This window comes from Photinus pyralis, unplaced genomic scaffold (assembly GCF_008802855.1).
Source record: "Photinus pyralis isolate 1611_PpyrPB1 unplaced genomic scaffold, Ppyr1.3 Ppyr1.4_LG6, whole genome shotgun sequence".
Lineage (NCBI taxonomy): Eukaryota > Metazoa > Arthropoda > Insecta > Coleoptera > Lampyridae > Photinus > Photinus pyralis.
In genome coordinates, this window is record NW_022170663.1 from 24,949,366 (window position 1) to 24,963,299 (window position 13,934).

A 13,934-nucleotide genomic window follows, 5' to 3' on the forward strand; every position below is an offset into this window, starting at 1 on the left:
TCGGCTTTTTTGCTATTGGCAATAATAAGGAAAATTGTAAACGTTTATTTAGTAATAATAAATGAGTAGTGATAAAAACGGATTAACCCATGAATCAGATTGAGTCGAACTTCTATTTAGGCAACATGCTTTGCAGTTTAAACATTCTTTTGTTATTTATTGTTGCTAATACTCTTCTCATTATGTTTTAAATAATCAAATGAGTAGAAGAAATTATCTTTATCTGAGGCAATATACCACAGGTTTCTTCTTGCCTACCTTGTTAGCTACATTATCTTCGAATTTTTTCTTGGTTTCTTGTATGTATCGTGTAACTGTCTCTTATAATTTTTTTACTTGGCATAGACCTACACTTTTTTCCTAAAAAAACGTGGTAAATTGAAAGAAGAGAGTATTAAAAGTGAAGGAAATTGTTTATTGGCACATATTGTTTACACTCGCATGAATATTCAGCTAAAAAGTAGATAGTTAAGTTATTCGAAAACTTGACAAATGTAGATAATAATTAGTATACGACTATTACACATATCACGAAAGCGCAGGAAACATACCAGAGCTACCAAATGTTCGTTTAATTTGCTACTTACTCCAAATTAATCATTCGAGTAATAGGACTACAAGGTACCTTAATCACCTGAGCCCAAATCTTCGTCTTGTAATCAATGGTAAATTCTCCCAGCAACGTTTTCTTCCCGACCAAATTCTTGCATTTCAACTTAATAACTATCTTCACGTCCTTCAAATCATTATTTTTAACAAACGTTTGTAAAACAGCTGTTTGCGGTTCTATTTTTAAGCTAATTGTTGGTTCGAAAGGATCGCTCTTCCATTTTGAAATTAGCACATCCTGTCTCGTCGATGTCATTTTAATGTAAAGAGAACCTGAAATCAATGGAATTTGTAATTCAATTGGACTATTTTTAGTTACATTTAATCTCTTTTTAAATTTTAAATACAAAACCAAATGCGTTTATACGCGTGGAAAAGTCGTTGCACAACTTCCGTTTAGGAAATTGCCATTTAAACAAGTTTTCTGCCGCATTCTTTCACTTTTTCCAATTAAACGTTTTTATGAATCAATTTCGCATGAGCAAGTGCATACACGATGACAATTGCAAATCAAGAAGTGCGCAACCCTCATGGGGTCTACATTTTGCATTTTCGTGACGTGCATTTGAGTGAAACAAAAATAAAAGTATAATTTAAGGAGACTAATTTTAAAATGTTTAATTACGGAAGCACGTCATTTTTAAGCAGGCACTTAAATGTGCTTCGTTTGATTTATATGACATACACTATTTTATTGCAGTAAAGTGAGCTAAAATTTTTATATTTTTACGTAAGCAGATGAGAAATGTTTTCGAATACGTTGACGTTACCAAAAGAGTGGTACGATTTGTGGTAGGCACTATTCCAACTATGCGAACTTGCAGTATGATCTGAAAACCGGCATAAGTTTGACAATTAAAGATTCGTGGGTTTCAGAATTCTTCAGGAGATCTCTGCTAGACTTTTTTTTCGCGATTTACATAGAATTTTTAAAATTTTTTCAGTGCTCAAATGCTTTTCTAGTATACTTAATCACAAATTGCTTTTTGGTCCCTAAATATTATTTCAGATTATTCAGGTGAAGAAACCTCTCATTTAAAATCCTGCAGATTTTTTTAAGTATTCTCCTATACACTGTTGCTTGTTTCAAAGCCTTTTAGTAGTACTTTGAGAAATATAATAACAAAATTGAGAGTATCTTTATAAATTGTTTATTAATTCTTTAGGCAATCTGATAACTTTTTTAGAGATTCTACACAAGTTCTTCTAATATTACGGCTAGACTCTTTAAAAATCCTTCAGATTACATCAAATGTGCTTTATAGAATTTCTTTTGAATGATTTTTCGACATTGCTGATGGATTTTTAAAGAACTGTCAACTTACGGGTGGTGATTGATTTGTTTACACCATCTTGCGATGGATAATTTTGAAAAATTGCACAAAATCTACTTACTTCGGTTTACTGAAATATACATTCGATATATTAGAATGAGAGGCGTTAATTTTAGGACCCTGTAACTATGCAATTTTTCTTGTTTAGTTTGAAATAATATTTATTTTAATAACATAAATCGAGCTTGTATAAATTACCGAAAAGAAAGTATCGGGTATAAAACTGTTAGTAGAATCAAAAAAGTTTAAAGTACCTTTTTTTTAATTTTTCAGTCAAATTGTGCCTGTTGAGTCAATGTTTCTCTTTTTATTCATCGCCATTTACATACGTTGTATAGTAAATAAATAAATAATAAAAAAGTAAATTGAGTATAAACTAATTAAATGCAGTATTTTATTTAAGCAAGGTTATTCAGAAATATTTAGAGAGCTTTCCAATTTTTCTTGTTTTTCTTTTTAAAAGTAATCCACAACCTTTTTTTGTAAACTGCAGAGTGAACTACCTCAAACAATTTTTGATCACCAGGGCGTGCTGTATCAAACATGTTTTTTTTAAATCTGAACACTCCATACTTTATTGCAGATTTGGAAAGTACCTATTTTTTTATATAACTCGTTATACCTTTAACTTTAACGACTTCGCTGTTATAAACTTTTTTTTTGAGAAACAAAATCGGGCCGGCGGTTAAGTTTTGAATTGAGGCATAGGCCAAGACTTCTTCCACTGTCACAAGTCACGCATTCCATAAGAAAATTTAATAGTAAAAACAAATTAAATCGTCAATTAATAGAAAAAAAACGCTCTTTTTCGAATTCAGGTCTGACATTTATTTTAAATTTAATTAAAAACGATATGGGTAACATGATTTTGTGATGATGTTTACTAAAAAAAGTGTTGGGGAGATACCTACAAAAAATGAAAATCACTACGATCCAGTTGAAATATGCAGCATAAACGTTGCAGGGTTGCAATTCGATTTGATACAACCCGTCAAATCAATCCGACAAACTTAAGAGATTGAATTCAACGCATTTTGGAATAGTGCCTTTAGTGCTCACTGATAGTGCTAGTTTTTCAAGTGCGCTCGTATTTGAAGATCCATTTCTATAACTTTTGACAGCACCTGAATCACGTCTTATAATTGCAAAGCTTAAAAGATAATTAAAAATCAGGAATCCAATTTGATCGCATAAAGAAAATTTGTTGTGTTTTTGGCCATTGACGAATCTTAAGCGCCTATTTAATTCATTAATTCAAAGTTCAAAATAATTGGGTTGGATTGCTAGGAATAAATGCAAAAAGGACAAGAAACGTAGGTACGCGTCAGAACATTTAAATGAAAGCATCTCAATATTCGGATATTTGCTTTTCAACCCTTTAGCAGATTTTTGTCTTCATGGCAATTAATTTAGTTGTCTATACTTTATCGCCATCAACATCAGATATATTTGGGACCCCTTTTTCAGAACTAATTTTTTTGAAAATCTTGCCTAGCTCATCAAGCGATAAATATAGAATTTGTGTATCAACTTAGTCAAGAAATTTTGATCATCAACGCTTACCACCATTTCTTTCATTCAAATTTTGATTGGAGCTCCACAAAACCTCGACATCACTCGACTTATGCGACATTGCTATACAGTATTTGCAGGGCGCCACTTACTGCATATTTTTTCAATCGCGCTATATACTCATTACTCGTACATACAATATATTATTATCAAATCAATACATAATTTAGCTCATAAATTAAGCTGTGTAATTTCACATTTCCAATCCATTTTTTCAGCATGAATGAAGGAATAGAATCGTTAGAAATGGGTTAAAATAACCATACTTAAATGAACGCATATAACGTTTGTTATTGGTTTCTAAAGTTTAAATGCACTACAAAATTTTCCAATAATAATTTATGCAAATCATATTTGTCACTTTATCATAAATGTTTTATTAATGAACTGTAAATTACTATTTATGTGACTTTCAATATGTGCCATTAATTTCTTTGAGTGCCTCGCCGATGCTTTATAATTAAAAGAAACATACAAAGCGGCACAATTAAGCTTTTTTTCCGAAATTGCTTTGAGCAAGTTATGACTAAACGCCACATAAATTCTATTTCAAAGTGTATGATAGAAACAGTTATTGATGTGTGTGTTGTAGGTGTGTCTACAGGGTGTATAAATCCGTTTATTAACTTTATTCAAGACCTGTTAAATGCAATGAAACTTAAAAATAGGTAAATGTACCTTTTTGTAGATTCGGGTGCAATATTGGACTGCCTTCGGGAACAAACTAGCTGGACAACATAACAACATAACTTGTTATGGGCTAAACATTCAAAAATTATTCATCCAAGTTTCGCAATTCTCTCAGCTCTACTGAAATCAACGTGGATATGTTGGCACCATACCGGGTGGCACAACGAAAACGAAACAGGCTGAATACCTAGTAAGGAAATACTTTTTCTTTGTAAAAAAAACGCAAAAAAGTCATTTTTGGTTGGATGGGGGACATCTTTTACTTAAAAATTTATACCCCTGGCGTCAATCCCCTAAGCAATGTTGCCACCTTTTCAATAATTTTAAATTGAACGTTGGGTCGAGTGACACAAATGACAAATAATTTAAATGGATGTTCCAGTTTTTTAAGTGAATGAACATTTATTTCCTTTTGTTTCCAGAGCCCCGGCCCACAAAATAATATAATCTTGAAGTTTAATGTTTCTTGTGCTACTTGATACCTAGTATGATCGCAAAAAATACTTACATTGTAGCGTAGCTCATTACAGAATTCCATGGTAATGTGGCGGGAAAATCTTTCTTAGTGTCGTTTGTTGATATCACTAACAGTATTTCCGTTCTCGAATCAAGCTTTAGTAGTACTTTCCATTACTTCGAACTCAATAGGTAAAACCGTCTGTATAGTATGAACCCTATTCTATATTTACGGGTATGTCTGCAATATACAGGGTTGTGATTTAATAACGGGTAAATAAAATTGAAATGGAGGCGTGTTCTGAAATACGCTTGCACCCGTCGATTGTGTTTTTAATTGTGCATATTTTGAGGCAAAATGTAGGAACACAGGGTGGAAGAAAAAATATTTTTTTAAATTTAAAATTTTAAAATCTCAATCATTATTTTAGCAAATTCTGGAGGTATCCGCCATTAACATTAACCGGTATAGGATATTTACATGAAACTGGAGAGTCCGAAAGTGCCATAATATACGGGTATTTCTATTTAAAGAAAAAACATTTTTTGTCACACTAAAGCAAATCAGCCATCAGGTACATCTCCCAAGAAAATTTTCTCTAGAGGGCATTTTACTTGACATCTAAAAGATAATTTTCAAATAAATTCACAGTGGAGAAATCGTCTAAAGAGAATATACGGAAAACTTGTTCTAGACGAATTCGAACCTTCATAAAATCTGTCAAGGAAAATTCCCCCAAAGTAACTATAATTTACAAAACGGCAACCTATTACATTTACTTCTTAAAAAGGTTTTCATTAAGGAAAATTTCTGTAAAATGCTTGTCATTTGAAAAATTGTAAAAAAAAATCACAGTAGAAATTATCTTACAAGAAATCGTGTTCATAGGAAAACTTGACAGGTGAATCCAAACCTTGAGAAAATTCTCTAACGGAAAATTCGCAACCTAAGTAACTGTAATTTGCAAAACACCTCACAAGTAAATTCACCTCTCAAGAAAATTTCCCTTCACATACTGGCGGCTTAAAGAATTTTTTTTCTAGTAGAAAATTAGCATACAAGAGATCGACTTAGGAAGAGAATGCTACATGGGTATTCCTCCCTGAGGAAATTCTCTACAGGAAAATTTGCGCTTTAAGTAACTTTAATTTGCAAACAAGCCCTCAGGTACGTTACTCTCAAAAAAATGTTACAAAAATCTATGTTTTCAAAACATTGATTCGGCAATTATTGGTCTCCTTTACCAATAACAATGAACCTGGCACGATAGAGAACCCGAGGAAATATACAGTGTGTCCTTCGACTGTTTAGTCGTCTCTTGTAAATAACAAAAAAATTGTCGAATTGAGCTTTGCGCTTCTACGAAGCAGCCCTGCTTAGCTGGAAACTAATTTGTGACGTAATTTTAGTTTGGAAAAATCAAAGGTACCTTTGAAATATTCAAAAAACGATTTCAAAATCCTAGGCCTAGTTTAATTACTTAAAAAACGGTCCAAAATAAAATTGTGTAGCAAATTTAAAGCCTATAGAAACACTTCGCCATTTTATTGAAAATATTTAATGTAGGTAAATTGAAGACAGCCCGGTATTTAACTATAGGATTGTCCTATATGTACGTAGGTATAGACTTAGACGCTTATGTATTCCGATTTCTGATACTGCATAATTTTGTTTCCTTTCATGAGCACTATACGTAGATAAATTTCCGACCTGTTATTGTGAGCCCTTGGTTCCTACGGATCCCGGTATTTGCATTAAGTAGCGCACTACAAGACTCTAAAAAGGGAAGATCGCAATTTTGTGTCATAACAGTAAGCCATTGTTTTTTTTCCAAGATACATATTTTCTATCATTTCTTTCAAGAACCATAATTAAAAAATATTTCGAAAAGTACCTATTCCCTCTTGTAAAGTTTTGATTGCGGCAAATAATTTTTTTAATACCTAATTATGTTACGGCAAGCATTTCTAACGTAACCTGTTACAGAAATAGTTTGATAATGGTTCATAATACAGACGATTACAATTTCAACGTAACTAATTTGGTTTAAATATGCGCGATTACCAATTCCTTAAGGTAATGGGGGAGCACTTATTAGCCGTTTACATTAACAAAGATTAATGAAGAGGTCGATAAATATAACCTTGTTTATAAAGACGTAAACTACGTTTTGTAAATAAACATTCTAGTTATTGCGCATAAAACTGCACTTAAAATTATTATTAGTCCTCATACCTTTAAGTTGCTCGTGTTCAGTCATTGTGCTCATGCTACATCTTAATCTAGACAACGATATTTCAAATAAATCATTATTTCCATCCTCACTGTTAGAGTAAACCAAAGTAACCTCGACCGAGCCCTTCTTGCTCTCCCTCTAAAATACACAGCTATTAACCCCATCGCGATTTGCAGTCACCTACGGATTCGACATCTAAACCACTGGAAATATCTTGTATCTCTCGCCAAATATCCGGGGTGCCGCAGAAGTTATTTTTTAGCTCCAAAGTGAACGTCTTGTATTCCAAATTGTAGGTAACCGCACCCACAGTTCTTCTATTAGTTAATGACATCCGATTACTGCTTCTCCTCCTCTCCCTTTTCTCCTCCTCATTTTCGCCAAATGAAAAGAATTTTTTTAATGATCTCTTCGATTTTGAGCCCACCGTGTTTTGCTGACTATTTAGCAGGGCATAAACTGTAAGTACGACGAATTTTCCTGTAAAAAAGCTCTCGAAGCTTCCACGCGAAGCGGTGGGTAACGTAAAGGTGAAGTCCTCATTGAATGTAGGCCATGAGTCCTTAACCAGCTGCGTTTCGAATTTTTCTCTTGCGGGAAAGACTCTGACCTAAATCCGGGGTTTATAATAACAATTATTACTCTAATTGACGCTTTACCTTCACGAGGTACCCTTCGGGACGAACATTTCCGTATAAGGGTGGCAGATGCCTGGCACCTATCACTTTCACTTTCAACTCCTTGGTGTCTTCATTATACGCGATTTTAAAACCAATTTGAGGCTTGCCGGCCGCATTCGCGCTATTAACTAAATTGGACGTTTTCAATGATAGCAAGTTTTTTATCTTCTTAATGTTTACCGACATTTTCTATTATACGTAAGAGCGAACTCATCGGAGTGCTAATTACACACGATGTTGTGGCTATAGCCGTATAAACGTTTTTAACGAGTGAGCATTCATGCTGCCACTTAACTCAATTTGTTCAAATTAGTGAGGTCGAGACACGGGAATTATTCTGCAACTTCAAATTCGTATGTGCAACACGTAATTATTATGGTACTGGTGTATTAAGTATGTCATCAGCTTGCTTTGATTGCGATTATGGGCCAATCTTATCTTTTTCTAGTTGATGACTACATGGGTAATCATTGCAGACTACAGTAATCTACGTGCCTTATTTATCAAGGCGAATAACTTAATAGGTGGATGTGGGCTTGGTCGACGTCTTTGTATTGTAAAGAGGGTGGCAATTGCTTTACAGTACAATTAAACTTATCAAGCCTTTTAATGCAGCACGTAGGTACTTACATTCTTTACATCCTTGATCAAAAATGGACATTCACGAAGACCCTATTTTTATGGGTGCGATGTTCATTAGGATTCTATTTCTGGAAAACCCTTATCTTGCGGAAAATGATGAAACATTAGGTAAATAGACTATTTTTGTACGCTTATCAACTTCGTTTTATCAGCGCCTGGAGCTATTGTCTACCTTCCCATAAAAGGTCCTGCTTTCTATAGGACCATTTTTCCTTCCATTTAAAGTAATCGACGCATCAAGCGATTTTCTTACTTACTGTACGTGATATTAATATTTCTTTTATTTTGATATCCTCTGCAAGAATTACTTGGGTATTAAAATATAAGTTTGATAAGTGGTCCGTTGAAAATAAACTTTAAATTAGCTCACCAACAACGGGTAAAGTTCACTTCTGGGCCACCCTGGCAAATCCTTCTGGACATTTTTTTGGTTCAGGTTCGAACAAAGATCTTTCTTAGCTCAGAGGTCAGACCAACAACAAATAATTACAGCGCGGACAAATAGGGCAAATTAAATATGCGTGATTTGGAATTTCAAAACAATCTGAGAATTGTTGAGATTCAAAAACTTTTTCTAAATACTTAACTCTGTTTTAACAATTTTTCAATTCAAGAAATTGAGAATTCCGAATGTTTCCCTTATAATTATGGCTTCTGAATGAGGATTCCAAAATCCTAATAATTTCAAGTTTCACGCCCATTTAAATCAAAAAACAAATAAACACGTTCTAACGCATTTTCGGCCAATATTATATGCCCTTTTATCACCACCGTTACCTCGTTGTAAACTACTGATATTTCTCAATTACTTAACTTCTATTATGTTTACACTTTGGCACCAGAACAAAGGTTCCAAGAAGTTAAGATGTCTTAAAAGCCTTTATTAGTCCTTAAAAACGTGTAAGACTTTAAGAGCATTTAAGAATAATTGGGGTGTATGAGAATCATAATCTTAGATCTTTCTGAAGAGCTTTAAAAACAAAATGTTTTCTTTCTAAGGGTTCCCATTGGTCACGGCAACCTTTTAGAAAGTGATTGAGTTTAAAGTGCTGTTAATAATCCTTCAAAGTTGTTACCTAGTATTCTGAGTTTTGTGGAACCTCTAAGACCTTTTAAGGGCATTAAGCAGCTTTGGAGTCTTTAAACAAAGAGTTGCAACTGGCCACCACTTTCTAACAGCGTCCAGAACCTCCAAGAGTTCTTTAAAAGTCTTCTTACGGCTTTCAGGGTTTTTATATAATTTGTTAAATGTCAACATAGGTCATGTGATACATACATCATTAAAAAGATTGTGTTTTCTCTTTCTTGCTATATTTATGTATGGTGTTAACCTAAAAAATAATACAGATAAATTAGAAAAATCTTTAGATAATGTATTATTACATTATAAAGGGTCACTATTAAAAGATGAGACGGTAAACTTCTGCTCATTGCTTTATGTTAATTTTTGACGTTCTGTTAGTTAGTTAGGTACTGTGCGATCAAAAATGAGTTGCTGTCGAGTCACCTTTGGAACTTTTGTTTACATGGGAAATCGTATTTAACTTGAACTTCCAAAGGCGACTCGACAGCAACTCATTTTTGATCGCCCGTTACCTATCTAAATTTCAAATGCAATATATTAGCCAGCCAAGTGTATGGAAAGGTTTTTCTATATAATTTTTATGCGTTATTATCTAATTTAACACCATACACGTTTAAGATAGAAAGAAAAAGAAAAAGAGAAAAGAGAAAAAAACGTATCACATCACCTATGTTGCCATTAAAAAATTCAAGATGGCGGACGCAGTCGAAAAACCATGTGCCAAAAGAATGTTTTTAACTTCAAAATACTTAAATGAAATAATTGATTTTAAATGGAAGCGTTCTACTTTTCTAGTCAATAGGTATGTACACCGGGTGAATACTTTCAAACCGAAATTAACATGGGAAAACAGTTTTTCGCAGCTTGTTACTCCCCCAATTAACTTAGAGGGTTCATAATGGCACCACTGGAAAGAAGATTTTTTATTCATCTAACTAAATGCGAATTAGTTAAGTTTTATTTGTATTTTCTCATAATTTTATCAAAAATTCGCAAAATAAAATGAACTTTGAAAATCATGTAGCCATGACCCGTAGATTTAAGCATCTTGAATTGTCAAATTGAAAAACTATCTGTCGTATTGTCGATATTGACGGAATTATAGAGGTTTGATTAAATTCCACGGAAAATAAATCTCGCACTCTGCGGTAACTATTACCGATGTAAACGTTTTTTTACAATAAACACTTTTTCCTCAATGGAATACATCGTAAGTTTTGTAGTAAGTACCTACAAATTAAAATTATTGACAGTTATCGTACCTTGTTTTCATGACTACCGTGATTTTTTAAACCAAGTACACATTTTGACTACCTAATTTCGCAAAATAATAATTAAACATGCAACTAGACGTTAATAATTTTATTTACATATCATAAAACGCGGAAAAAAATCTTCTTTCCAATGGTGGCATTATGAACTCTCTAAGTTAATTTTGGGAGCAACAATCTGCGAAAAACTGTTTTCCCATGTTAATTCCCTATGTTCGATTTGAAAGTATTCACCCAGTATATCAGACGGTTTGAACGTGAGAGCTTTGGTTTCATCTTTAATGGCGATCACATTTTCATCTTCATCCAAGTTTGTATTTGTACACTAAATTGTGTTTACAGGGAATCTGTGACATCATTAAATAAATTGTTTTTTTAACATTGGAATGTTTATTTTCTTGTATGAGTAGAAACAGGTTGTAAATCAGCATATGCATGATGAACCGCATTTTTGGTAATGCAGATCAGTATTTCATTAGGTAAAGTTTAAAATTATTGATCTCATGAGTGATCTAAATCAAAATAGACTGGAGCCGGCACATCTACACTATAACAGAAAGCTTTTAGTGAAAATTTACAGTCTCTAGCAATTGTGATCTCAGCCGGACAGCCAGCCAGCCATAATGGATTAAATAGCGTATTTTTTTCCAAAAATGCGTTAAAAATACAGGTTTCGTTCAAGGCCAAAAGACAACGGTGTCGCATAAAGTGAAGATTGTATCGTATTCGGCCATAATCGGTAGGTTAACGCAAAGTCGCGGATAGGTACTAGCGATACGGTACTTACTTAATACTTAATAGTGGTCAATTGTTAATTCCGATCTAAAATTTTCACACATTTCCTTTAATAGTAGGTATCACGAGCATGTTATGAAGCTTTTCGAGGTTCGAGTTATTTCTGTTCTACATATAACGTTATACGGTATCATTTCCAATGTCTCCAACGTCGCCAAACGGTTTCTACGAGTTCAAGGATCAGTGCTAATGAATATCAGCCAAATAAAAAGTCGTGTTTCCGTATGCGAGCCGAGTATCAAAAAGTTCCCCTACTAAAAATCGTAGGCGATTGTTCGTAATTTTGTTATAAACAGAGTTATTAGATATCGCCCAATTTTTTCGATCATTCGAAAGTTGTCGAAAACTTATCAAAATCTGTCCTCGTAGAGAGCTCGATGGGTCATGTAGGTTAAATCATGTAGTATCCTGTTGTCAAACAGGGCTGAAAAAAGGATCATACAGTTATAAAGCAATAAATAAAATGAAGTATATTATGAACATCTATTTGCGTTTTAAAATAAAAAGTCTTAACATGCTTTGCTGGAGTATAATCAGAAACTAAACAGCTAATAAAATAATTCTAGTCCTAAATTCAGAAGGTAACTGTCTCAAGTTATATAGGAAGCCTAAATCTTTTTGTTTTTATAATGAAAACCCCAAAAATTCCTCGCTGGAATATAACCAAGAACTAAATGATAAATTAATCTGTTTATAATAAACTACATTTGAACACAAATTAATCTAAAATTCAATACACAAGAATAGTTCACTTTTTTAGCCTATTAAAACTTTGAGATGATGCTGATTAAACAAAAATTGACTTCTTAACAATATAATTTGTTTGTTTACCAAAAAATACAAGTTAGTCTTTAATTTATACGTTGCATTTCTTTTTATTAATTCTGAAAATTGCCCTTTTTTAGTTAAAAACTGTTTAAATAACATATAAGTTGTTTAAACAATCAAAATCTAACTTTGATACAAATTAGTCTTTAATTCATATAGTTTTTGATGGAACTAATAAATTTTGAATCGGGAAAGGTGGCGGAACTAGCTTGATTTCAAGTTCACTGTAAAAATCGGGTTTCCGGCGGAACTAAGTGGGTATAAATTAGTCTTTAATTAGTCCTAAATTAGAGGGATATTTATCTTTGATTTGGGCAAAGTACGGGTGGCAACTTTATCGACCTCAAAATTAAGGTTTTTTTCTCAAGTACCTAATACAAAAGGTATAAGGAAACAAACCATATGTACTGGGTTTTTGCCACGTATTAAACACGTGTTCATTATTATTTTTTGTTTATTTTTGACATTATGTTAATTTAAAAGTATCCAAACGTAAAGTGCAATATATTAGCCAGCCAAATCGTACGGCATAGGTTTATCTAATTTTTCTGCAATATTTTCTAGTTTGACACCATGCATGAGGCATGATTAAGAAGAGAAAAAAAAGCTCTGTATAATGGCGTATCACATGACCTATGTTACCATTCAAAAAAATTCAAGATGGCGGTCGCACTTAAAAACCGTGGGTTAAAAAAATGTTAACCCCAAAATATGTGAATTAATTTCAAATGTGAGCGTTCTAATTTTTATGTGTGCAGTCGATACCTACTTTTCATCTGGAAAGTATTCCAAAGTTATTGGATTGTTTTCAGGTTGTTTGGGCGTACCTACACTAAGATGTCTATCCTAAGTTTACGACTTTAAGCAGAAATACTTACACAAAAAATGCACGTTGGAATTAATACAGATCTCTGAAATATGCGTAAAAAAACGATGCCTAAATGCCAAATACTGCACTATTTCGGTTTCTGGACTAAGTAGATGCACGCCCTTATGCCATATCCCCACTCTGTAAATACGGTAGAGTTTACAGAGGGCTTCTTTGAAAGGGATTTTCCTTACTAAAATGGGCGCATTTCGTTGACCCTGCTGAAGTTTTAACGAAAATTCTGAGGTATGTGCCAAATTTCATCTCTATCGGGATTTTGGGTACTTTGACTAAAGATTGAGTAGGTTTTAATAAGTGGGGATGATTTGAAAGCCCCTGAGGTTTTCGCAGATCCTCTAAAACCATCAGAGATCCCTCGAGATCGAAAAATTAGGCGAAAGTTGTGGTTTTTCTAAATTAAGTAATTACATACCTATCACGGATTTTACGTCAAATAATATCTTTCCTACATGCTAAATGGTTTTGCTAAAATTCCTTATCTTTCCTCGTAGAAGGGGAAACCATCGAATCGATAATATAGGAGGGAAATATTAAAAAAGTTCTGCAGTCCTGTTTCAAGGAAACTTGTTTAAGGTGGCGTTTACAAAAAGTGCAAAAGTTGCCTTGCGATTTCCTCAATAACTTTGTTTCGGGGTAAAAAATAAACTCCTGTTAACGACTGATGGTTGCTAAGGGTTTAAGCTTGTGAATGAAGTATATCAGTGTGTGATCTGATAAAAATGAAAGATATATAATTTATATGGGAGTTTTTTAACAACTTATTTCCTAAATAACGGCGAAAGTGCAGGAATTAGCTAAATAATCTTTGTTTCATGCAAATGTCGGAACGTTATATATTTGAATGAAT

General features: G+C 33.2%; 1 protein-coding gene and 1 long non-coding RNA gene across 2 annotated transcripts in view; one reads left to right on the forward strand and one right to left on the reverse strand.

The window, feature by feature from the left end:
• Window positions 1–401: 401 nt before the first annotated feature.
• Window positions 402–7,943, reverse strand: LOC116173342. The gene is made up of 4 exons (XM_031490749.1): window positions 7,558–7,943; window positions 7,083–7,508; window positions 6,898–7,036; window positions 402–882 (listed from the first exon to the last, which is right to left on the reverse strand). Exons 1-4 carry the CDS (start codon window positions 7,762–7,764, stop codon window positions 584–586), a joined length of 1,071 nt encoding a protein of 356 aa, XP_031346609.1. The 5' UTR covers window positions 7,765–7,943; the 3' UTR covers window positions 402–583.
• LOC116173348 overlaps window positions 3,823–13,934 on the forward strand; it is a 42,817-nt gene continuing 32,705 nt past the window's right edge. Inside the window, exon 1 of the long non-coding RNA XR_004145928.1 lies at window positions 3,823–4,395. This is a non-coding gene — a long non-coding RNA (uncharacterized LOC116173348). The remainder of the gene's footprint in view (window positions 4,396–13,934) is intronic.

Excerpts from the sequence above, each read along its gene's own strand:
- LOC116173342 (XM_031490749.1), bottom strand. The coding sequence starts at position 7,764 with ATGTCGGTAAACATTAAGAAGATAAAAAACTTGCTATCATTGAAAACG. Across the intron at positions 7,037-7,082 it reads GTGGTTTAGATGTCGAATCC|AGGGAGAGCAAGAAGGGCTC; the intron begins GTAGGTGACTGC and ends TGTGTATTTTAG. Across the intron at positions 883-6,897 it reads TGAACACGAGCAACTTAAAG|GTTCTCTTTACATTAAAATG; the intron begins GTATGAGGACTA and ends CATTGATTTCAG.